Here is a 25,135-nt window from a genome sequence, read left to right as displayed (position 1 = left end):
GCAATGTTATACTTTCTTAACTTCATGTTCAAGAAGCTGTAGAATTATTCGCTATACCTGGTGGTATAATGTGAATGTTTTTAGAATTATGACAAAAGAAGTTACCTTAGGGTAGGCTTTTGTCCAGAAGTTGACGTTTTTAGGCTGTGACGCAAAACATTTTACTTATTTTTTAAATGTTTTTTTCCCAGATGGACTGCACATTCATGGAGAACGTGATCTCGCTGTGGCTGACGCTGAACGGGTCGGCGTGGGGCAGCGGCGGCGCGTGGTCGCTGGCCACGCTGGCCGTGCCCGCCGACACGCCGCGCATCCGCCTCGCCTCCGACACCGTCAACGCCACGCTGCACTCGCTCTGCACGTACGTATATACGACATTTCTGTTGAAAAAACAGCTGTTCCCAGTAGTCCCATCGAAACTACCATAACAGTGAAGAAGTAGCCTGTAAGTATAAACCATATTCCTGCCAATTTTCGTTAAGATCAGTTCCACCGTTTGCATGTGAAAACGTAACACAAATACTTAAGATGTTTTTAAATATTTGTGTAATAATTTTCTGGAACGAAAGGTTCTGTATAGAATAATATCCATCGTTATTTTGTTACATAATAATATTTACCACCTTATGTAATTAATCTAACACAAAAATATTTACAGGTTAGAAAACATATCACTGAGATGCTGGGTGTTATCAATGCAAGCCTTGGCGTGGATTGCGAGCTTGCCTTTACAGGTATGACATATTATTTTCTACGAAACACCAAAATCCCATTAAAAAAAATCTTCTATTTTTGTCTTCAATAAATTCTTAAAAATATTGTTTTGTTTCAGACTGAAGGAAGTAGCACTCAGACTATGGGTCGCGTTATATTGGAGTGCGAGCATTTCGTGCCGGCCCTAGTTAAGTTTATTACTATGAATGTCAACACGGATGGTGCTGTTTCTTCTTCTGAACCTTATTTGGTAAGCTTATATTAGTATCGGTTATTATAAGTTATGGTAAAAATGTTAATATAAATATAGTTGTAGTTGAGTGGAGTGAAATATTTTGTTAAAAAGTTATTTGGAAATTGTTTAAGCCTCTATTTGTTCGTTTGTTCGTTATTTCGTAGTTGTGCGAGCCTCACGTAACCCACACAAGAAGATGTCAGAATGTCAGGGAGAATAGCTACGGGGAATAATATACGTCAGTACGAGCTGAATGCCTTTAATGCACTGTCATAACATAACTAATACATATAGGAATTAGGTCGGTTTCGTAATCCGATCCGACAATGACAAAAATACTTAATGCTAAATTATGTATTTTAAATAATGGCTTGCACATATTGCCAACAACAACAAAAGACTATGCATATGAAAAAAACAATAAAAATAAAACATGTAAAAAGAGATTATATAAGTAAATCATAACGTGTCTAAATAGACAGTTGTATGAAATTGTAAATAGTCCACTACGGTTTTGGTAAGGCATCAAACTTAATTGTCCTGGTTAATGCAGGGGACGTGGCCCTGTCCACACTGAATCTTGAATCACTGATTTCGCGAGATATTGACATAGTAGTGTGTCGCGCACTCACACCACTTTCACTCACAACACTATCACGACTCCGACTGCGTTTCAAGTCGGAACCCTGGGCTCGCTGTTGTTGCTGCTGCTGCGCCCTGTTGACATGCCGTCTTGTCAGCCATTTTCTCCCGAGTCGGAATATGGTAGAAGCCATGAGAAACAGTACCACCAGGATCAAAGTTGAATAGATAATTGTGTAATGCGTAGTATCACTCATCTCATCAATTTGTTGCAAGTTTTGATTTTTCAATTCTTCTAGTTGCTGTTTTATAGATTTATACATGTCATCATGATTTTCCGTCTGATACTCTAGAGGAATCTGTACAAAAGAAGAATTGATGATATCATTCATCGGAGACATGGATCGTGCTTTAGGAATCTCAATATGTGGTTGCAGAAATAGTCTATTGCTATAATCATGCTCCGCTTGTATGGTAAATGTGTCTCCCTTAACCATGCAACCTTGACCTATATCCATCAAGCCACTGCCCTGCAATTGTTTTGTATTAAGACCAGCTGGACACAAAATGCGAACTTTGCATTCCCGGCAACATGAGTATAGCCACGCGCCGGGCGATTGTAATTTAATCCAGTTATCGGTACATTGTCTGAGCTTCGTCCGACAAAAGGTGTCATTATTATTGTTGTATAAACTCATTGTACATATTGACTTGTCAAAGTGGACATTAATCATGGGAATACTTTCGTAGCATATCAACTTCTCATTCTGATATTTCTTACATGTTTTTATGTCGTTTTCCGTCATTGGTATAATCACATCTTTTTTCATGTTCACTGCAATGTAGGGAGTTATGGGAATGTTGTAAATGGTTTTGTCACTAATTATTACTGGCAAAGATATAATTTTACTAAGTTCGAATTGATTCGGATTAAGTAGTGGAATTCTAATTTCTGTAATTAGAAAAGCTTTTGTTATTTTGGTACGCATTTGTATCAATTGATATAATAGGGTTGTTTCCAATTTTCGGAAATCTATTTAGATAGCTTCTAAATAATTTTAAGATCACCCTCTCTTTCATTTTTCGTCTCAAATCTTTTTATTTTTTATGTATTACATGTTTTTCTATTTGTCTTAAAATATTGCTCAGAAAACGCTAGATCACGTGACTGTGACGTCAACGTTCTCTGTTCATTCCTTTACATTTTAAAGCACATCTAACGAGAAAAAACTAACATACCAACTAATGGATTTCTTAATTTTAATAATGTATTTTTATAAAATAGCTACAAAAACTATAATATTTTATACATATAGATTATTTTTATACATTTGCACAAAAATAAAATACCTCAAATGTTTTGAGTTGTGTACGCGGAAAAATGAAATGGTGCAAAGAAACGTAAAGTTTATATTATAGTATAAGTATTTATATTGAGGTTATGTTTGTGTCCGCGTTCGAAAAGATTTGATGCTTTTTCAAAAAACTTAAATTAAATGAATGTCTACAAGGTTTGTGTTGTGTGAGACTGTGGAAATACGACCATTAGTGCTCTAAATAAACTGTTCATCCACGTACCGCTGAATAAAAATCTTGGTTATTGGCAAAGAATTGAGCGACCATAAAAGAGTCTACTCTTGGCAGATTGGAACTATCAGCTTTCATAAATCCTTTCTCCATAATTCTTTAGCAGTTGTATCACTTAAATGCAATTAACACACAGAACTTTACAGAAGCAAATAAACAAAACATTAATTCTGAGGTTATTTCGATATATCTGTCACTGTCAAATACTTGTCACTGTCAAATATAGAAAGGATGACGTCATCGGTCTCTTCTCGTCGTTTTTAATGGCGTGACGTCACAGGCTCAAAATTAAAATTTCATAAATTAATTAAAAAATATATGGTCAGTTATAAATAATATAATATAGCTTATCGTGTTTCTAGTTTTGTGAACTTTCGTTGCATTTATTTAATTTTAACTAAATGAATACTAGGAAACAACCCTATTCTCTTCCAATAGTAGTGGGTACTATCAATTCACCCTGTAGTCGTCCCGAGATGAGATTGAGCTGATTTTGTAATTCATTCGGCGATATTAGGTGTATGTCAATTCGCCCTTGGTGGATGTTTGTAATAGTGTCAACTAACGTTTCTTGAACTCTTCTTAAGTTAGACAATATAACATCGACAGACACCGCCGTTGTTAAGATAGAAAAAGCTTGCATTTGATGATTTGTTACCTGACGCACTTCGTTAAGAGCCGCTGTCATATTCTTTAGGTGTTTGTTAATGTACTGGAAGTGACTGTTCATTATATCTTCATTGCGTTTCAGGATGTTATTTTCGGCCTCCAAAATCGATGTTTGATTTCGTATCATATTTAATAAATGCCCTTCATTATTTTTAATTGAAGTTATATCACTTTCGTATTTTTCTGCAAACTTGTCATCTAGAACACCGAATAAAGAGTTAGCGATATTTCCTATGCCATTTATTAGTCCTCTTTTCACCCGTGGCGGACTCTTAGCTTGCAATAATTCATTGTAATAGTTAATTTCATTTAATTCGTGTTCAAACTGTGAAATTATTGGTTTAAATATCACTTCGTCCTTACTTAAATCTTTAAAATGATTAACATAATTTTGAATGTCAGCCATGTTCTGCCAATATTTTGTCATATTGTAGTAAACGACCACCTTCCATTGATCTTGGACGATTCTCATGTCAGCGATTTTGTTAAAATAAAGCGTGTTTGTATTGGTAAACATAGTGATATTAAAGCTTTGTTGCATAGAAGGAACTATCAGCGTCAGGAGCAAGGTTAACATAGCTACGAAATACGAGCGACTTGTTTGTTTTCTATTCCTAGTGCTACGATTGGATCTTTCAGTAGGCGTGTTGTCATTTTTCTCTTCTTCATGTTTCCGACTGACGTCGCTATTTTCTGGGCACACGGGTAAGGGTGTTAGTTTTATAATAGGTCGTTTTAAGTATCCGTTCTTGGTTTTTAATGTCACTACACGAACACATCCATCTTTTCCTGCATGTACTTCCGTTATCTTCCCCATTGCCCATTTCGACGGTGGCATATTCTCTTCGTTAACCAAGACAATGTCATTCACTTGTACGTTTGGTTTACCGTGATGCCATTTACTGCGAGTTTGCAACCGGTGTAAGTATTCTTTAGACCATTTGTTCCAAAACGATATATGCATTTTTTGCACTAACTGCCAACGAGTATGTGGGTGATGAGGTTCTTCCGGATCTTCTAGAGGCGTTGATAGCAATGGACCCCCTATCAGAAAATGACCAGGTGTCAAAACCTCTTCTTCCATATTCTCTGTCAAAGCATACAGTGGTCTTGAATTGACGCAAGCTTCTATTTGGGCTAGCAACGTGTAAAACTCATCAAATGTCAATTTTTGTTCTCCGATAACGCGTTTAAGATGATGTTTGACACTTTTTACCGCGGCCTCCCAAAGACCCCCGGCACTTGGCCATGCTGGCGCATTGAAATGCCAAGTGACACCCATATTGCTAACGTCATCTAAGAAATCGGTGTTGATGCTGTCCAAAGCCTCCTTATACTGTTTGCTTAGAATTTTTGCTGCACCAACAAAATTGGTACCATTGTCAGAATAAACATGTTTAGGTACTCCACGGCGTCCACACATTCGTTTAAAAGCAGCTAAAAATGATGCACTGCTCAAATCAGTCACTAACTCTAAATGCATAGCTTTTGTAGAGAAGCAGACAAATACGGCTATGTAGCCTTTTAAGGTTTTTATGCCCCTGCCTTTACTTGCTTTTATATCCACAAATCCCGTGAAATTCACGCCGGTGTGTGTAAATGGGCGTGATGGTGTCACTCTGGGCTCTGGAAGGTTACCCATGATTTGCTGTGGACTTCGCGGATTATGTCGCATGCATTGGACACATTGACGAATTCTTTTCTTGACAGTTCTGTTTCCAGATATAATCCAATAATGGTAGCGTGTATACGCTAGCGTAAGAGTGGCACCCCCATGAAGAGTTCCTTTGTGAGCCTCCTCAATGATGAGGCGTGTCAAATGAGAGTCTTTTGGCAATAGAATGGGATATTTTCTGTCATATCTCAAGTTAGAATGTTTCAATCTCCCACCGACTCTCAAAATCCCATCTTTATCTAACAACCGATTTAATGTCAACAGCGAACTTTTGGATGAAACAGGTTTATTCTTCATAACATTATTTATAGTCTCGCTAAAGTGTTGTGCTTGGACTGCTTTAATTATTCTTTGTAAAGCTGATTTCATTTCATTTGCAGTTAAGTAATTATTTAATGCAAAGTTATTTCGTCGCGCGCGCTGTATGAAACGTGATATCCAACAAATAATCCTCACTACTCGTGTCACTTTACTGTGTTTGTTTAATATTTCAATTATAATAGACGGTGTAATTATTTGTGTTACACATGATGATCTGTCGTTTTTGATCTCTAAATTGGGAGGTTCAATTATTGGTAGTTCTGCATTGATATCATTCTTGAGCCACGAAGGTCCATTCCACCACAACTTGTTGTCCAATAGTTGCGAGGGATTTAAGCCCCTGGTAGCGCAATCTGCTGCATTTTCCTCCGACTTCACGTGCCTCCATCGTGACGCAGGTATTATGTCAACTATTTCACGTACCCGATTCGCAACAAAAGTTTTCCACCTTGACTGGTCGCCTTGAAGCCACCCCAGTACCACCATGGAATCTGTCCATCCGAAAATCTCTGCTGTCACGTTTTCTGGCAATGCTGTTTTTATCTTATTTATTAGTTTTGTCAGTAGAACGGCAGCGCAAAGTTCTAAACGCGGTAGAGTAGCAGGCTTTTTGACGGGCGCGAGTTTTGTTTTTGCAGCCAATAATGTCATTAAAATTTGACCATTCTCATCGTTTGTTCTAGTGTAAACCGCACATGCCATTGCTTTCTCCGAAGCGTCAGAGAATCCGTGCAACTGAATAGGTTTTTCAGTATTTCCTATCCATCTAGGTATGCCAAATTGCTCTATATTCCTTAAATCGTCCCGGATCTTGATCCATTCTTGTTTGATGTCCTCAGGAATTGGATCATCCCATGTAGTCCCTGTATACCACAGCTTTTGAAATAAGATTTTTGTTTTTATTGTAATAGGTGCTAACCAACCTAAAGGATCAAATAACTTAGACATATCCGATAGCATCATGCGTTTTGTGTATTTGTCAACTGTCTTATAATTTATTTTATTCTCAAATGTAAAGGAGTCTGACGTTGGTTCCCACTTAAGTCCAAGAGTTTTTGTCGATTGTGCACATTTAAAATCGATGCTTGTCATGCCTAGTTGATCTGGATTTAAGTGATTTAGAAGTTCAGGTGTGTTGCTGGACCATTTACGCAAATTGATGCCTGCACCTTTTAACATGTCAATTAGTTCGGTTTGCGTTCGTTTTGCAATGTCAGCATTATTATTTCCTGCCAGCAAATCGTCGACGTATGCATTTTTTAATACGATGTTCGCCGCTAAAGGATACCTATTTTTCTCGTCTTCCGCAATTTGTTTTAAGGTTCTTAAGGCTAAAAAAGGTGCTGCTTTTGTGCCATATGTTAACGTGCATAACTGATATTCCTCTATACTCTTCTTATTCCTCCATACGATTTTCTGCAGATGCTGGTCAGCTTCATGGACCAATATCATTCTATACATCTTCTCGCAATCTGCTACATAGACATATCTAAATGTTCGCCAATTGATCAATAGTCCTTGGATGTCATTATGCAACTTTGGGCCACACTCCATCAGGTCATTGAGGCTATAACCTGACTTCGTTTTGGCTGACGCATTGAATACTACACGCAATTTTGTTGTAGTGGAATCTTCTTTATGAATGTCATGGTGGGGCAAGAAACATTGCGGGTTCTTTTCCTCCAAGCATTTCTTCATGTGCCCGAGTGCTATATACTCGTCAATGAATTTGCTATAGTCTTCATGCAATTTGTCATTCTTGGCTAATCTAGTTTCCAAGTGCTTCAGCTGTGCAATGGCTTTTGGTTTCGATGGACCTAAATGCGTTTCAAAGTTCTCTCTCATCGGGTAGCGCACGACATATTTCCCGTTGGGCAATCTCTGGGTAGTCGATGAATAAAAGTCTTCACAGCACTGCTCTCTTTCTGTCAATGCATTTTTTTCAACGACCTCTTCCATTTCCCAGAACCTCGATATGTCGTCTTCTTTATTCAAAACTACATGACAGTTAAAACTTGAACAATTAATGTTTCCCGACAAAATCCAACCAATTCTGGTTTGCTGAGCGATCGGCTGTTGTGCTGACCCTCGCAATAGTCCATTCATAATTATCTCGGAGTAAACTTTCACGTCAAGTAAAATGTCAATGGGACTCGAAATATGATACTCGGGATCAGCTAATTTTATATTTTGTAAATGAGGATAAGTTTTCTTTGCAAACGATGCATTTGGTAAGTTATTAATAACTTTTCTCATGATAATTGCTTCAGTTACAAACTCGAAGTCCTCGTAAATAGACTTGCAACAAAGTGTCATTTTGCCCTTTCCCTTCGTAGGGGCGACGCCTACACCACACACTGCTGCATTAATGTGGTGGCGACGAAGACCTAGTAGTTGTGCGGCATTTTCGGTAATAAGGGTTATCTGTGACCCCTGATCCAGAAGAGCACGGAATGTCCTGTAGGTGCCATCTGCTGCTTTTACCTGAATTTTCACGGTTGTCAATAATATTTCATCACTATCGCTGTCAACATGGTTTGCATTTTTGTTTACGTTGCGCAAAAATGAACTGGAGGTCGATGGCATCAACTCATGGTCACTAAGTGCGTCATGTAATAAAGAATTATGTGCTTTATTGCACATTTTGCAGCGTTTGGTAGAATTGCAAATACCTTTTTCATGTCGATACAAACAATTCTGGCAAATGTCATGTTTTGCAATCGATTTTAATTTCATTTCCGGCGACATACTTGCAAATTGTCTGCACTGATGTAGCGCGTGATCAAAATTGCACACTGGACACTTGTCACGTTTGAAATTGGTGTAATATGCCCTGGAAAAACCAAGCTTTTGAGATGCATTTCGATCTTTTCTGTCCGTTTTGTCATATTGTGTCAATGGTTTTCGAAATTTTTGTAATGTCAAGTCTTCTCTCTTGCGAATTGGTTCTAACGCTGTGAATTTAACTTCTAAAAATGCGAGGAAATCTTCTATTTTTGCCAACTCACGCGGGCTTTTCCTCTGCTCTTGGTAGTCTTGATAGGTGTCGGTATCAAGCTTCTTAGACAGTAAATGCACTAAAAGTGGACCCCATGTCGACGTTTCCACTCCTAAATTTTGTATGGCATGTAAACATTCCTTACTTACGTCATGCAATTTCTTTATTTCGTAGGCTGTTTGTTTTTGGACATTTGGCTGATTGAGGAAAACTTCTATTTGTTTGGTGAACAACAGTTGTTTATTGTTGTATCGTTGGCATAGAATATCCCATGCGGTATCGTAGTTATCCGCTGAGATATGGAGATGTTGAATGAGCCTCTCTGCTTCACCTTTCAGCTTACTCTTCAAATGCTGCATCTTTTGGGACTTAGACAATGTAGGATTTTGATGAATTGTTTCCTTGTAAAGGTCTATGAATGTCGGCCAATCAGTGTAATTCCCGGAAAATATCGGAATTTGCATTTTTGGTGTCGAGTCCTTAAGGTGCGCTGTAGATGCCAATTTTCGATTCAATATCCTCTTGATCTCTCTGTATTTAATTTCATGCTCATTGTACTCATCTTCATATGCCAAGTCTGGCTCGTCCAACAAGTTATCTATTTGCCAGTGCAGTTTGTCAATACATTCCCAACGTGTTTGTATGCTACGAAGTTCGTCTTCTAACTCCCATTTTTCCTCTATTCCATCTACATTACAATATTGAAGCTGCCTACTAAATGCTTTAAAATTCGTCCTCTGTTGGCTTATTAAAGTATTCAATTTACCTTCTGCTGCTTCTTCTCCAATTTCCTTGGCTTCATACGGTCTAGGCATCTTGAATGACGCAATCATGCGTCTAGTGGCTTCATAATATTTTAATGTTTCATCATATATATCTCTCACAAAATATTCATGTGATTCGTCTTTAAATGTCAGCAGTTGGTTATGGTTGAACTGGAAATCTTCCCAGAGTTTATCCAATCTCTCTAACCTCTTGACAATGTACTCTGAAGTCTTCCTGCCAGACGGATCTTTCTTAAAATTTGTATTCTCACGTTCAAGGCTCTTGATTATCGACTGTTGGTTGTTGAAGATGGCTTCCATGTTGACTATGAGGAAAAATAATGAAACAGTCTTACTTGAGTGCAGCTGTCGTCACCTCTGGTTTCGAACGAACACGCCAGGCTCTGCTCTGTCACAGTGCAATGTCAAAACCTGTAGAAACTAGTTGAAACTTTTCTCCCTGTCAGGTATCACGTACTAGTCACGTGGAGAGCTGCTCGTTGTACCGTATATATATGTCACGAATTTGTCAAATGTTTGTCACTGTAACTAGCTGTTCTCCCAAAATGTTCAGAAAATGTCACTTTTCTTGTATTAAATTATTGCACTAATGTCACTTTATTACAATGTCAAATATACACTCATTTGCCGCGTGGCATTCCGCTATGCAAAAATGAGCAATGCACTATAGTTCACTGTCACTGGTAAACTGACCCTAAACCAATCGAACTACGCGACGGAAGGTCCAGGACCGCGCGAAGGACCAAACTGTGCGAGCCTCACGTAACCCACACAAGAAGATGTCAGAATGTCAGGGAGAATAGCTACGGGGAATAATATACGTCAGTACGAGCTGAATGCCTTTAATGCACTGTCATAACATAACTAATACATATAGGAATTAGGTCGGTTTCGTAATCCGATCCGACAATGACAAAAATACTTAATGCTAAATTATGTATTTTAAATAATGGCTTGCACAGTAGTCCTTTACAATGTTTTTGCTTTTTTAAACTTGTGTAAAAAGTTTACATACATTTTCATTTAAAGCGCCATGTGTCGTAAATCTTTTATACTTATAAATTCACCAATGTAGAAAACAGTAGATTATTTATCCTAAGGAAGCTATCATGGTTTATCACGAAAATGACTTACCAATTTTAATGACAGCATAAATATAATACGTTTGTCTTGAAAACAACGGTTAATTTTGAAACTTGAACATGGCAATTTGTATTAAACAAAAGCCCACATGTCAGTTTTCACACACGTCAGTTTTCATACACATGTATATGAGCGTATCCTTTCTCCACAGGGCGGCGCTCAAATCGGCGCTGGAGCTGGCGCAGCCTCCGCCTTACACTCCGTGGTATCCCGCGTCATATGCGCCCGCGGCGCGGCCGGAGCCCTGGCGGCCCTGCGCGCCGTGTGCGGCGTGTGGCGGCGCGAGGCGGAGGCGGGGCAGGCCTACGACCTGCAGGCCACGCTGCTGCGCCTGGCGCACCCCATGCTGCAGGTGCTGGCGGCCCGCCATGTGCATCACGCGCTGCCGCTCTTCCTTACTGTCGGTGAGTTTGGATTTTAACATTCAGTGCGGTCCAGTATCGTTTAACCTCTTTTAGACCAATAGAAAATCCATTATGTCTCGCGTAGATCTGCGCGCATACAAGGGGTTAAATGATGGATGTACTTCTTTAGAACACTGGTAAATATGAGGTTCTATTTATAGTTAATCTTGGTTAGGAGAAATAAAATGTATTTTTTTTTGCATATTGAGTGATAATTTAGTGATTGATTTTTTATGAAAGATAGGAAGACTTGATATATTCTTAAACTAGCTTCCGCCAGCGGCTTCGCCGGCGTGGTGTGTTGATAAAAAGTAGCCTATGTGTTAATCCAGGGTATCACCTATCTACGTACCAAATTTCAATCAAATCGGTCTTGCCGTTTTTGCGTGATTGAATAACAAACATACATCCATACATTCTCACAAACTTTCACATTTATAATATAAGTAGGATTTATAATATAAGTAGAATTTAAAGGCTGTTTTGAAGCAGAATAAATACCTTAACTAAAGTGTATGTTAATCAATAGCTTTTACCCATGTAACACACATATTACTTGTATATCATAGAATCTCAGATGTTTGTCTAGATTTAATTTCTTTTATTTATTATTTATTTATCTTTTATTTAATGATAAATTGTCAAGCACATACCCAATTTTACAACATATTCACTGCAATCCTTAGCACATCAGTCAGTATGGTGGGTGCGCGAGAGCAGCGGCTGGCGCGGCTCCGGCGGCTCGGAAGCCCGACTGTCCGGCCTGCTCGCCGACGTGCTGGCTGGCGGCGGCTCCGGGGCCGCGCGCCGGGCCCCGCTGCGCCGAGCAGTGTTGGCGCAGCTGCTGCATTACTGCCGCAAGCTGCTCGCTGTGCCGCTGCCGCCGCAGCATCTGCCGGCTGCTGTGAGTATTAAGTCTTTATTTAATGTATACCCATCATGTACTTCCTTATATACTTAATTATGTACTCCCGTTATGTGCTCCCCTCCTTTACAATTGGATAGATTCTTCAGTTGCTTCATACATAATATATATTTCAACTCTTACTGTCCCATAAATGTTTTGTTTTAGATAATTGGTATTAGTTTTTTCAGAAACTTAAACTAAGATTCTGTTATTTGATGGAACATTCTATTGCATTTCTTCAACTTTTTGACAGATACAATTGACATTAAGAAAAGTAATAAACCGACTATTTTACCACTATGATTGACCCACTGAATGGCTATATTCAGTTGTTTAAAACTAAAACTACTAACGAAAAACTAGAGTTTTTAAATAACATAATTATATTATATAGTCAGAAGTTTTATCATAAAAATAGAAGTCTTACATTTAAAACTCTATAACAGGAAAATATCTGCCCGTTATTCTTTAGAGTAAGAAAAAAACATTATCTTTAATCTGGGAATCCCTGCCTGGGAATGAATAACATAAGAAACATAGTGTTCAATGATTCAAGTAATGTAAATATGGCATTTCTGAGTTAAACTCTGTGCAGTAAACAATGAATCCATATTTTGTGTTGTTCTGACAAGATTTTCTGTGAATTTGTTATGTTTTGATTACGTTATTCGGCTGTGATAATGGTGGGTACATTTACCTCGTTGATTCCCATAACGTCAGTATTGATTATAAGATTTTTTTTCGGTGTGCTGTGTATGTTTTTTGTTTTTACTTCTACTTTGCCTAGCTCACTTCCTTTTTTAAAATGAATGTCAAGGTTAGCTTATTTTTTCACTGTCCAATAAATATTATGATGTGTATAACATCATGCATTCCACTATCCATAGTCTCGGACTTTTGGTATGTAGAATCCCTTTGAGAGATTTAAAAGTTATTGTTTTTTTTTGTATCCAGTCGTCATCAAGCCCTTCAGTATCAACAAGCGGAGAGCAATCACAGACAGATGAGAGTAAGGCACAAAACAGCAGCACCGCCGAGGCGACCAATGTGGAAGACGAGAGGAAACAGCAGGCAGCGAGGACGCCGTGCTTTGCTGACACTGGTATGATTATATTGACTGTTTTATTATAACTATAGTTCGGCCATTCAGAGAATGCGTTCCTGACACGTCGCGATTGAACTGACGACGTAACTTTGCAATGGCGTTGCAGTTACGATAAAAATATTTTTGCTGGTTGTTTACCGTTTTAACAATTGAGGAGCATTAAAACAACATTATTATATCAATAATCAATGAATGTTATTACGTCGTCAGTTCAATCGCGACGTGTCAGGAACGCATTCTCTGAATGGCCGAACTATACGAGTACCGCACGTTTTATAATTATCGGCTCATAAAATATATAATCTTATGATGTGGAATAAAACTGTTCTTGTCACAAGCAGCTTGTTTAAGGCAAGCAGATTCAGCAGTTGCTGGTTAAATGAAAATTTATTTATTTATTTTAACTGTATTTTTTCTGACTTGACAGGAATTTTCTCATAAAATACAAAAACAAAAGTAGAAGATTCGAAAAAAATAAATATTTCCATTAATACAGCGTCTTGAAATCTAAGGATAGGTTAGAAATATTGAATGGGGTTTTATTGGTTTTGCAATCGCTATTTTGTTTTTGTCAACAGTACTGCAACATCAACAAATCATGCAGAAGTTCTACAGGACGCTCTCGATATGCGACGGCATGAACACCGTTGCTTTGAATTCAGGTACGTAACAAACAAATACCTATTTCTTAATACAAATATGTTCTCACGCCTCTCTCTATGGCTGAGATTCGTTTGCACTATATGAAACAATAAGGCTGATTTTCCCTTGCCATTCTTTATAAAAGTGAACCTTATGATAAAAGTTTATATAACACTGAACTATGCTACATATTTAACCAACATTTTATTTTTTCAAAAATCTTGTTCGACTTTATTGCATTTACCTTATGTTATGTGACTGTTACAGGCATGAGTTCAGAGCCATCGTCTCTGAAGGAAGAGGTGTTCTGGTTAGTGGCCCACATGGCTACCGTGGCATCAAACCCAGCACTCATGGTTACAAGCCTCATGGAGTTCCTCAGTGAGTAACACGAAGGTTTTATTTAAATTATTATCTATGTGATAAAAATGATGGTCATTGGGTCAGATGTCGTCGTGTAATATGGTAAAGAAGTAGTCAATTATTGTTAAAATGGTTGATATTTTGAAAGCAACGTTGTATGGTGCCTTTACAGGAAACTTAAACAGAGATATGACAATTGTTTTAAAAAAAGAATTGGTGCACTGTTTAAGTTTCTCGCAGTAACACCGTTTATCTTACAACAAAAAGCCATATACCAGTAAAAGTCACTATGCATAAAAAAGAACGCTAAATACTCACAGCTACCATAATACAGAAACAAGTAAATTAAAATTCTCCATTACAGAGAAAGAAGAAGTAGTGAATCTATCTCAAGCGATGCAACAGCTAATTATCCGAGTGCTCGACTATCCAGAGGCACTCGCCGCTTTCATAGACGCGGGTGGCCTAGAACTCGCGCTTGAAAAACTTACTGCTTGTCATCAGGTATGTTATAAATAACTACAGGATATAATATGTTAAGAAAACACTGTCCGACTCATGAAAGTATTATTAGGTGTCGGTATGAGATTCTATTTTTGTAGAAAAGAGCTGAATCCAGTGAAAAAAATGGTAGCACCGGGTCTAGAGGTCAAATCTTGCTTAAGCGTACCGGCCGCGCGCAAGCGTTCTTTATTTCATATTAAGCTAATTGTGTTGCCTAAAGTTATTATATTTGCATATTATACAGTCCACTGATAATATTTACTCCACCTGCTGAGCTATCGTAGCGCCAAGTATTCAAGAGACCATTCTCCACTTTTATCGAAGTGTTATGATTGGAAAAGAATACTCACATAATTGCCCCTTCAAAGTCAATAGGTCTAATGATTTTTCTACTGTATTCTTAAATGAAAATATTTGTTTGTTGTTCCCAGGCCGGTCCCAGCAGCGGACAAGGCTTAGTCTCGTCTCTAATGAACTACCTGAAGCTGCCGCCACAAATGATGAACTTGTCCACACCAGCGTCGGGCAACAAGAAGAACCAAACGCCTGTTATTGAGACCGCTAATGGATTGGTTAACATTGCTCCGCTATGTTAGTTATTTTGAATATTTTGTACAATTTCTATACAAAAGTTGTATTTCATTATTTGACTCTAGGGTCTGATTTTGGGCTAATATTGGGAAAAATAAATTATGTTTCTGGAGTTTGACATGAGCGAACTGTTACACAAAACTCTGTTCAGATAAAGAATGTTCCAGAAAGGGTTTTCTATTCAATTCCGTCCGTGCATTTTAACTAGACCCAGAAAAATTAAAATTGGCTACTTTCGCCGAGCTATTGTTGTAAGAATTTTTATAAACTTATTTTCTTTTTTACATAACAGTTGAAGTCTAGCAATGAAATTGTATGCATTATTTCTGTCCCCAGGCACGGTATCGTGCGGCAACCCAACAGCGCAAGCCGCCGACGTACTTCTGGACGGCGGCGGCGGCATGAGCGTCCGCGGCGCGTGCGCGGCTCGGCGCGTCCGCGCGGCCGCGTGGTCCTACCACTTCTTCAGCGCGGACGACGCCTCGCTTGCTCTGACGCTGACGCTGCCGTATGCTGTGCAGCTGCATGAAGTCCAGTTGCAGCCACATCTTACTAGTTTGGCTAGTCAGTATTTTTAATTTACAAAGTCATTATTACTAAGGAGATTTTTTATATTTAGACGATGTATAGAGACGAGAAAAAACTGCTAACTGCTGTTTGGTAGATATAACCGCTAAAACAAAACAGTCAAATCGTATTGTATTAAATTGATTGTAAGAGACCCCCCACACTGGCGTCTTTCGAGCGTCGTCGTCGTGCCAGCGTCCGCGCAACGTCCACCCGACGTCGACGTCGCGGCGACGCGACGCCAGCGCTGGACGGTTGCCGAACGCCGATCGTGCGCGGCGCTGGCGTCGCGTAGCCGCGGCTCCTGTCGCGTACAAGCAGTGTGAAAATGGATTCCGACGAAGAAGCACTGCTGCTGATATTACTGATCCAAAAATTACGGAAACGAAAAAGGAAACGTCGTCGTCAACATTGGGAACATCCTCTGTGTAGTGTTAGATTTCAGGAAAGCGATTATTTCGTATTGTATAGTCAACATATAAAAAATAATAAAAAATACTTCTATGATTATTTACGGATGCCAAAACGAATATTTGACGAACTATTACAATTGATACAAGAGAGCGAGGTACTGGTGGGGAGCGGGGCAAATAGATTGCGTTGAGCATTGTACTTGTTCGCAAAAAAAAGTTGAATCGCGTCGCGGCTACGCGACGCCAGCGCCGCGGCTACGCGACGTCGACGTCGGGTGGACGTTGCGCGGACGCTGGCACGACGACGACGCTCGAAAGACGCTAGTGTGGGGGGTCCCTAAAGATCGACAAAAAGATTGTAAACTCACTTTCAAAATACCCAATGTATTAAATATGTTAAAAAAGCACTAATTTTAAAATTCTTTCTGCGAATTTTTACTGAAATATATTTTAGCATGAAATCTTACTCTCTCTAAATCGATATCAATTTTTCATCTACCTATGTATTACCAGAACTCTAAACCTAACATTTCTCCCATCAGCCTGTCCGGGCGCCGTGGGCGTGGAAGCCGGTTGCGGCGGTACCCTAGCTCCATTAGGTCCTCCTCAAAGCACTGCCGGCATGACCTTCATCCGTCTCGTGGTAGCCCGACCAGTGGTCTGCACCACTGTACAGATCAGACTGTACAAGCCTCGAGATTCGTCGAATATGGGCTTGTTGCAGTTGAGGCTGTTGGCTGCTCCGGCCTTCAATAGTCTTACTACTACGCCTGTTACGTGAGTATAGCAATTATAGTTTAACGGCCGAACTTTGATATTTCAGTACTTAATCTGCGCTTGTTTTATTGGCCTTGGCCTTCAATCATGATCTTAAAAATTTGCTTTTCAAAATTAAGAAACAAATAAATGCGGCTGTAAATAATCCGCTAGCTCCTCAGTTGTTAGCATAATAATTATATTGTATAGTGAAAGAATATATGTACTACGGAAGTGTATACAACTATCTATATTCTATAGTATTTCGGCAGTTCTATTTCGTCGACTTAGATAAATTCGCGGGCGGTAGCTAGTTAAGAAATATATAAATTTTGTGAACGTAATTATTATTTACCTGTATAGTACAATTTTTCTGTAAGGTAATTCTTGCAGTGGGATGATAGTCAAATTTTTTAAACGACTTCCCAAAAAGGACAAGGAAATCTATCTAATTAAGAGTAACAATTTTTTTAGTTAGTGTAACGTATCTATTTCCCTTTCAGCAGCAACAACTGGGCCTGCGTAGTGGCAGCATGCACCCGCGCCGGCAGCGCGGCCGGGGCCCGCCTCGCCCGCTCCCGCGCGGGCGGCGCCGTCAGCGCGCTCTGCGCCTGCGTGGCGGCCGGCGGCGCCCCCGCCACGCATGCGCACGCCGCGCTGCTGGCGGCTGCAAGGCATGCGCCGGAACTGAGGGGCCCGTTGATCACGGCGCTGTTGAATATGGACGCCCATGCGCATGCTCATGGTGAGTTGTGGTAGTGTGTGTAGTGTTATAAACTTTGTATCTTTGATGGTTCATTTGTTTCGTATTTCAAAAGGTATGTAAGGTATTATATTAAGACCTAGTTACTATAACGATAACCAAACTATAACAAACCATATATTTGATCAAATCAGCGATTTAACAACTAAAAGAAGTTCGGTTAGCATCAAATTTGGTGCAACTAATGTGATATGTCTGTAAGTACCGACAAATTAAATAGGGACGTAAAATTGAATTTTAAAACTTTTTTAATAAAAAACTTTCTTTAAATTACGGTTATGGAGTTTGAAATTTAGATAAAATATTAATAATTTTTTCAGTTTTTTAACAGCACCTAATTTGATTGTAGCTTTCCAAGCACCCACAAACGGCCGCGTGAACGGCAGCATGTGGGCGGTGTGCGAGCTGGTGCGGCAGCTGTGCCGCTGGTGCGCGGACGGCGCGGTGGCGGCCTACGTGCAGTGGCTGGCCGCCGCCGCCGAGCTGTGGCTGCGCCAGCGCGAGCCGCCGTCCGCTGCGCTCACGCACACACTAGCATCGGTATGTACAGTATATACACCCTTATAGGGCAACACATACGGTAAATCAATTCCGGCAGATAACCGATATGGCAGTCAAGTTCCATAAGTAGTTCAGTAATTTTAGGTTTAACTTATTCAGCAGGTCAGCTGTCAACAGGATGTAAGGGTTTTTGAACGAATTGTTGAGTTGGCGAAACAGTCGTTTACGCACCGACTTGTAAATGATCAAGGCCCCGCGACACGGCAGGAACATATTCCGTAAATTTTGATGGAATATCGAGCTTTATTTAAAACATTTTTATGCCAACCACTTGAAGCTTCTTTCTTGAAAGCTAATCCTTTGTCAGATAAAAAAATGGCTTGATATTAGACACCATTACATTATTACTTTTCCTTCACAGGTACTATGGACACTGAAAGAGAAACGTATACTGGATAATTTGGAAGAGCTGATCACGGATGATCTGTTCGAGTTGGTGTACACGTGGGTCAAGGATGTGCCCGAATCTAGTCTGCTCAAGAAATCATTAGACGCCAGTGAGTTTACTTGGTTTTAATTGTCGATATTTTTTGTAGGAAATGTTTATCGATGTATAGAATTTTAGTTACGATGAGGTTTTTGGTGAATGGCTAGATTATTGCCGAGTCTTTTAAAGTTAAGAAAATTAGGTTTTTCACAAAATAAATATTGATTATTTTTTATCTGTTAAAATTTTTTCTTTTCAGTTTTATGTTCCATGTGTTACATCAGGCCAGAACTATTCAGAATGCTACTAGAACATATGGATATACCTATGGATCAAGACGAAAGGTAAGACTTTTTCTTACTAGTATTATCGTAGTATATTACAGTATCGATGTTGATTACGCCATGAAAAACTCTTAGCGCAGTCCAGAGCATTTTACATGATCAAACTATTATCGACATTACCTCATTGAAATAAAATTTAAAATCAATTGTGACAAGAAGGACATCTAACTGACTGCATGCGGAAGTGGTGTTAGTTAATTTTAGTCCTATTTCAATGACCACAATGTCCATAATAATCTGACATTGAAATTGACATTGCGGTCTGTTATAATGTGAACAATATCTAATCATGCTTCTCCCACCCCCAGTATGGAAGGTCTAACCGACGACACAAAAGTGCAGTCTCCGAGCGCAACCCCCTCAGCGCCATCATCATCAGCCACCGCAGCCCCCGTGTCCTGGGAGGCTCGTGGCTGGCAGCTGCAGACCATTGCGGCGGCTGCCATGTCGCCGGCCGCTACACTCGCGTTGCTGCACTCCAGGCTACCCGCTGCCGTTGTTAAGGCTATTGCTGGTTAGTGATAATAAATAGTAGAAAAATAATTATAGGAAGTGAATCAGGGACCAATGTCCTAATCATCGTCTTCCGAGTCTTTTTCCCAACTATGTTGGGGTTGGCTTCCAGTCTAACCGGATGAAGCTGAGTACCAGTACTTTACAAGGAGCGACTGCCCTATCTGACCCCCTCAACCCAGTTACCTGGGCAACCCAATACCCCTTCATTAGACTGGTGTCAGACTTACTGGCTTCTGACTACCCGTAACGACTGCCAAGGATGTTCAATGACAGCCAGGACCTACAGTTTAACGTGCCATCATAATCAGGGACCAATGTCCTAATACAATTATTATTATTAAATGCCTGTTTAGACTGTAAAGCTAATGAGGTATTACATTTAGACACTGTTTGGGATATAAGAGGCACCTCTGAAGTACATTTACTCCTGTATTTTGTAACTTATCTAAGTAGAATAGTTGGTATGATATAGCGCTATTTATAAGCCGCTTCTTTTGCATCAAGTTTGCTGCTATCAATGTGTTGTGATTGCTGGAAAAGTTACAGTTAAAGCCTTTTTTTATCGGCACAGGCCTCATCACACACGGAGAAGGGTTGAGCGTTAATCACCACGCTACGCATCGATAGAAACGTTACTAAAATATTATTTCTCTTGCAGACTTTAGCGAAGCAAAACTAGAATTAATCAAGAACCAACAAGGCACCGCAGAAGATGTGCAAATGACCGACCCGGACAAGGACTCCCAGTCTAAGTCGGACCTGCCTTCTATGAAGAGTGTGCACCAGCTCGTGGAGTGGGCTCGAGCTGTCTGCTTTTCCAAGAGGCTGAAGGACTGGTTGGGAGGACCAGGGAACACCTTCTGGAAGCCGTTGCTCACGCTGCTGTGTCATCCTAGACCGCATTATAGGTATTTGTAAAATCAACTTATTTTATTAAATATGTGTTATTGTATTTCATAAAGAAAAAGAAAAGTTTGTCCCATCGGCAACTTTTGTGAAACAAACTAGCATTAGGTCAGTGACATTAGGACACAGCATTTTTTGGCTAAAGAAACTCTTTGATAAGAAAATGGTATGATTCCCTCGCCACCTTATTTCGTTTTTAAAACCTAATGTTTTTTTCCCTAGACTATAATATTACTTCCTGACCTCTATGTATTTGCTCCGACTCATTTATGTAATTATTATTACTTTCTCCAGCAGTACATGGCAGGAAGACGCTCAATACGCTCAACTAGAAGAGAGCACGATCCGTCTGTTCGCCGAGCTAACAGTATGTCACCCCGCCAACCAGAAGCTTTTTGCGTCAACATTACACAGCATATTGGAGTCCATGCAGAGTACTGGTGAGTCTTTTGTTTAAAACTTTATACTGTGGGGTTTCAAGTTTTGAGTGTTTTTTTAATAAGTTACAATCGAGGGTAATATCGATTATTTTTTTATTATTTATAGTTATTTGATATACAAGAGTTTAATGCACATTTTGCACCATTTTCCCCTGTCACTCGTCATACTGACACTCCCTTCCTATTCATGTCATTTTTCAGGCAATCCTTCCATCTTTTCTTAAGTCTTCCTCTTCCTCTCCATCCATCAAAAACAAAAAAAAAAAAAAAATAGAATCTGACAGCGAGGTAATCAAAAGAGCACAAGGTGAAAAGGCATCATTCATCCCAAATCAGCGAGGAAATAAAGGAATGAAAAAAAAAAACGAAAGTGGCGCGCGTAACGCAAATTAGTAAATAAAGTACATACACAAGAAGGCTCTAAGCGGTTTTTCCGAATTCAAAAAGGTTATTGACATGGACTGTGTTCCGAAGCCACTGCTCGGGACGTCACGTCAACTTGTCTCACTGTGGCCCTCCAGTACACTGATCTCTTTCTCCAGTACAATATAGCGTCGGATCGTGACGTCACAAATACTGGCCAGTATACTGAAATTAATTTCGGGACAGCCATGATATTCACAAGCAATTCACGTGACGTTCTAAATTCAATTTAGAGATTTGCTTTAGAGGATTAAAACAATTTTTGCAGTCAGATATCGAAGTTAACCCGTAAGGGTAATGATAAGATACTCTTTCTTAGATGGGGGGAAGAAAATTGCATTTGCTGCATTAAAGGCAAGATGGTTAATCTATACTAATATTATAAAGAGGAAAAGTTTGTTTCTTTGTTTGGTTGTAATGGATAAACTCAAAAACTACTGGACCGATTTTAAATATTCTTTCACCATTAGAAAGCTATATTATCTGCGAGTAACGTAGGCTATATTTTATCCCGGTGCGGGAAGTAGCTCCCACGGAACGCGGGTGAAACCGCGGGAAAATGGCTATAGTACGCGCCAAATAAACTTGCAATAAAGGTCATTCAACCGCCCTGCCGTCAGGGGCGCATCACCTGTCCGCCATTTTGTAATAATGTCCTTCCGTCATTTCGAATTTGGAATGCGCTTGGGATAGACTACTCAACTTGTGTAGGTACTCTACTCGGAAAGTTTTACTGACTGATCATACTTTTAACCAAAGGTTTGTAATCCTTTGCGACAAGGACGCCTCTTACCACGATACACTTGTTTTGATCGTGTTACCGACACTGCCCATACATTTTTTTCGTATCGTTTTGGAATATTGGGATACATTAGTAGAAGGAGGTGAACAAACTTTATTGCACGTTTATTTGGCGCGGACTATAGTGGTTTTATATACTTGCTGTAATATCTGATTGGCTGGGATTTATCAATGAGTGTAAGAAGAGTTGGTAAAAGGGGACATTCCATGCTATTATGTATGTTATTGAGCAGTCATTAACTTGCAGTATGTTTGTGTTGTGCAGAGGGTATCTCCGGGTTCACGCGGGCGCTGATCCTGCGGCTGGTGCTGTCGCCGGAGCGCGTGTGGGTGTCGCTGCGCTGGGCGGAGGGCGGCGGCGCGGGCGCCGGCGCCGCGCACCCCGCCTGCCTCGGCCACGCCGTGCTGCCGCTGCCGCTGTGCAGCACCGTGCGCGCGCTGCTGGCCGACCACCGCCCGCCCAGTCAGTATACTGTACCTAGCTGCTGCTGCCTGCCTCGGCCACGCCGTGCTGCCGCTGCCGCTGTGCAGCACCGTGCGCGCGCTGCTGGCCGACCACCGCCCGCCCAGTCAGTATACTGTACCTAGCTGCTGCTGCCTGCCTCGGCCACGCCGTGCTGCCGCTGCCGCTGTGCAGCACCGTGCGCGCGCTGCTGGCCGACCACCGCCCGCCCAGTCAGTATACTGTACCTAGCTGCTGCTGCCTGCCTCGGCCACGCCGTGCTGCCGCTGCCGCTGTGCAGCACCGTGCGCGCGCTGCTGGCCGACCACCGCCCGCCCAGTCAGTATACTGTACCTAGCTGCTTCTGCCTGCCTCGGCCACGCCGTGCTGCCGCTGCCGCTGTGCAGCACCGTGCGCGCGCTGCTGGCCGACCACCGCCCGCCCAGTCAGTATACTGTACCTAGCTGCTGCTGCCTGCCTCGGCCACGCCGTGCTGCCGCTGCCGCTGTGCAGCACCGTGCGCGCGCTGCTGGCCGACCACCGCCCGCCCAGTCAGTATACTGTACCTAGCTGCTGCTGCCTGCCTCGGCCACGCCGTGCTGCCGCTGCCGCTGTGCAGCACCGTGCGCGCGCTGCTGGCCGACCACCGCCCGCCCAGTCAGTATACTGTACCTAGCTGCTGCTGCCTGCCTCGGCCACGCCGTGCTGCCGCTGCCGCTGTGCAGCACCGTGCGCGCGCTGCTGGCCGACCACCGCCCGCCCAGTCAGTATACTGTACCTAGCTGCTGCTGCCTGCCTCGGCCACGCCGTGCTGCCGCTGCCGCTGTGCAGCACCGTGCGCGCGCTGCTGGCCGACCACCGCCCGCCCAGTCAGTATACTGTACCTAGCTGCTGCTGCCTGCCTCGGCCACGCCGTGCTGCCGCTGCCGCTGTGCAGCACCGTGCGCGCGCTGCTGGCCGACCACCGCCCGCCCAGTCAGTATACTGTACCTAGCTGCTCACCTCACGGATGCTGACGGCGCCGGAATAGCTGCTATTCGTTCTGGATCTTCAAAGCTGTGTGTTTTTTAATATCTTTATCCCAAAAAGATACATTTATGCGTGGAAAATGCTTGTGGAATCAACACACAGGATGCGCTTGAAGATGGTAACCAGGTGTTCTGTAGTCTTACAGGTTAAAACTGCCGAGCTTCTTAGGGCGCATAGACATCTGGTGAATGCGCAGCTCGCGTCAGTCAGCAAATGCTAGCGAGAGCAGCATTCGTCAGATGTGGACGCACCCTTAGATCACACTAGCGCTAATATTTTTTCTAGGAATAGAAGCTTTTGGTAGGTACTTATCCTGCTCGGGTTCCGTGCATCGCCTCAATGGACAACTTTTTTGTTGTAACTAGTTATTATTAAGTAAATGCTCTGGTTTCCTTTAATAGGGGGAACACAGCAATCAGTACCTATGTATTTGTGTTAAATGTAAGTGATCTGTGTATCCTCTATTGGAAATCCAAATAAATAATAAATATATAAAATGGCACACACTGTCTCAAATCCATATCTCAGTTCTTACAACCCAACCTCTCTCCGCAGTGCCAATAATGGAAGACACAGCCAAGGTCTGCATGAACAATTCCCCAACTCCTGGCGGCAGTTCCGTGCTCCGCAGTGCTTCCGACACCGCCATCACCACGGTAGCCGAGGCCTGGGAGCTCAGCCTGGCCGCCGCTAGTGCTTCCAAGGATAAGCGGGTCAAAGATGTGAAGAATACGTCCTTGAAACAACAGAATAATAAGAAGAGGCAGACTAAGACGAGTAATGATGCGTCTGTGCTGTCTGTTACTGATGGTGAGTTTGTATATTTTTTGCTTTATTTATAGGGTGTGTCAAATCTAATCACATACTACTTATTGGAACTTTTTATGGAATGGTAATTTGTTTTCTTAATCCATTGAGTGCTTTATCTGCACAGGAATCAATTTTCGTTTTCATCATTTATAGCATCTTCATATACCGAATGTTTTGTACTGACTGATTCATTAATGGCGTTATAGTGGCTGCTCATTTTTATTCTTTTTTCTTATTTGAAAAATCCGCTTGCTGAAAAATTATAGCTACTACTGTTATAGAAGTAACAACAATGCCTAAATGTGTCAGAGTACACGTTCATCTCGATACGAGACATCCGATTCATATTTCTGGGGATTAACATCAATAAACCCGTGCTTTTCTAACTTTCCAGATTCTATTGTTATTGTTATGCTTATTTCTGTACAGATTTAATAGAAACATCGATCCGCGTGCAAGTGCCGGGGCTGGAGGGCTTCATCCCGCCGAGCACGACGCTGGCGCAGCTGACGGCCGCCGTGCCGCACGTGTTCGGCCCGCACCTCGCGCTCACGCTGCATCTCAACACTAACACTGGTGTGTATATAGCTATCATAAATATAACGAAAGTAGTACCTACATTTTAGTGAAAATGTGCTTCACTACATAGTAAAATAAAACAAAGTCAATTTTTCTGTCGATATGTCCCTTTGTACGCTTAAATCTTCAAAAC

At 41.2% G+C, this 25,135-nt stretch overlaps 1 protein-coding gene across 7 annotated transcripts in view; it reads left to right on the top strand.

Moving 5' to 3' along the window:
• LOC124640340 (baculoviral IAP repeat-containing protein 6) overlaps positions 1-25,135 on the top strand; it is a 79,198-nt gene that overhangs the window by 29,006 nt on the left and 25,057 nt on the right. For 4 of the 7 annotated variants that reach the window (XM_047178060.1, XM_047178058.1, XM_047178055.1 and 1 more), the window contains 22 exons: positions 192-361; positions 659-734; positions 833-964; positions 10,861-11,113; positions 11,800-12,017; positions 12,975-13,122; positions 13,704-13,787; positions 14,035-14,148; positions 14,495-14,634; positions 15,066-15,225; positions 15,562-15,789; positions 16,748-16,982; positions 17,465-17,706; positions 18,074-18,264; positions 18,647-18,782; positions 18,972-19,056; positions 19,365-19,570; positions 20,231-20,480; positions 20,773-20,918; positions 22,408-22,605; positions 24,169-24,423; positions 24,853-24,999. In XM_047178060.1, the coding sequence (XP_047034016.1) occupies positions 192-361; positions 659-734; positions 833-964; positions 10,861-11,113; positions 11,800-12,017; positions 12,975-13,122; positions 13,704-13,787; positions 14,035-14,148; positions 14,495-14,634; positions 15,066-15,225; positions 15,562-15,789; positions 16,748-16,982; positions 17,465-17,706; positions 18,074-18,264; positions 18,647-18,782; positions 18,972-19,056; positions 19,365-19,570; positions 20,231-20,480; positions 20,773-20,918; positions 22,408-22,605; positions 24,169-24,423; positions 24,853-24,999 (3,814 nt within the window). The remainder of the gene's footprint in view (positions 1-191; positions 362-658; positions 735-832; positions 965-10,860; positions 11,114-11,799; positions 12,018-12,974; positions 13,123-13,703; positions 13,788-14,034; positions 14,149-14,494; positions 14,635-15,065; positions 15,226-15,561; positions 15,790-16,747; positions 16,983-17,464; positions 17,707-18,073; positions 18,265-18,646; positions 18,783-18,971; positions 19,057-19,364; positions 19,571-20,230; positions 20,481-20,772; positions 20,919-22,407; positions 22,606-24,168; positions 24,424-24,852; positions 25,000-25,135) is intronic. The other 3 variants (XM_047178059.1, XM_047178057.1, XM_047178056.1) reach the window with 2 other exon arrangements.

The sequence above is a fragment of the Helicoverpa zea genome, chromosome 20 (assembly GCF_022581195.2).
Source record: "Helicoverpa zea isolate HzStark_Cry1AcR chromosome 20, ilHelZeax1.1, whole genome shotgun sequence".
NCBI classification, from domain to species: domain Eukaryota; kingdom Metazoa; phylum Arthropoda; class Insecta; order Lepidoptera; family Noctuidae; genus Helicoverpa; species Helicoverpa zea.
This window is presented reverse-complemented; position numbering and strand designations above follow the sequence as displayed.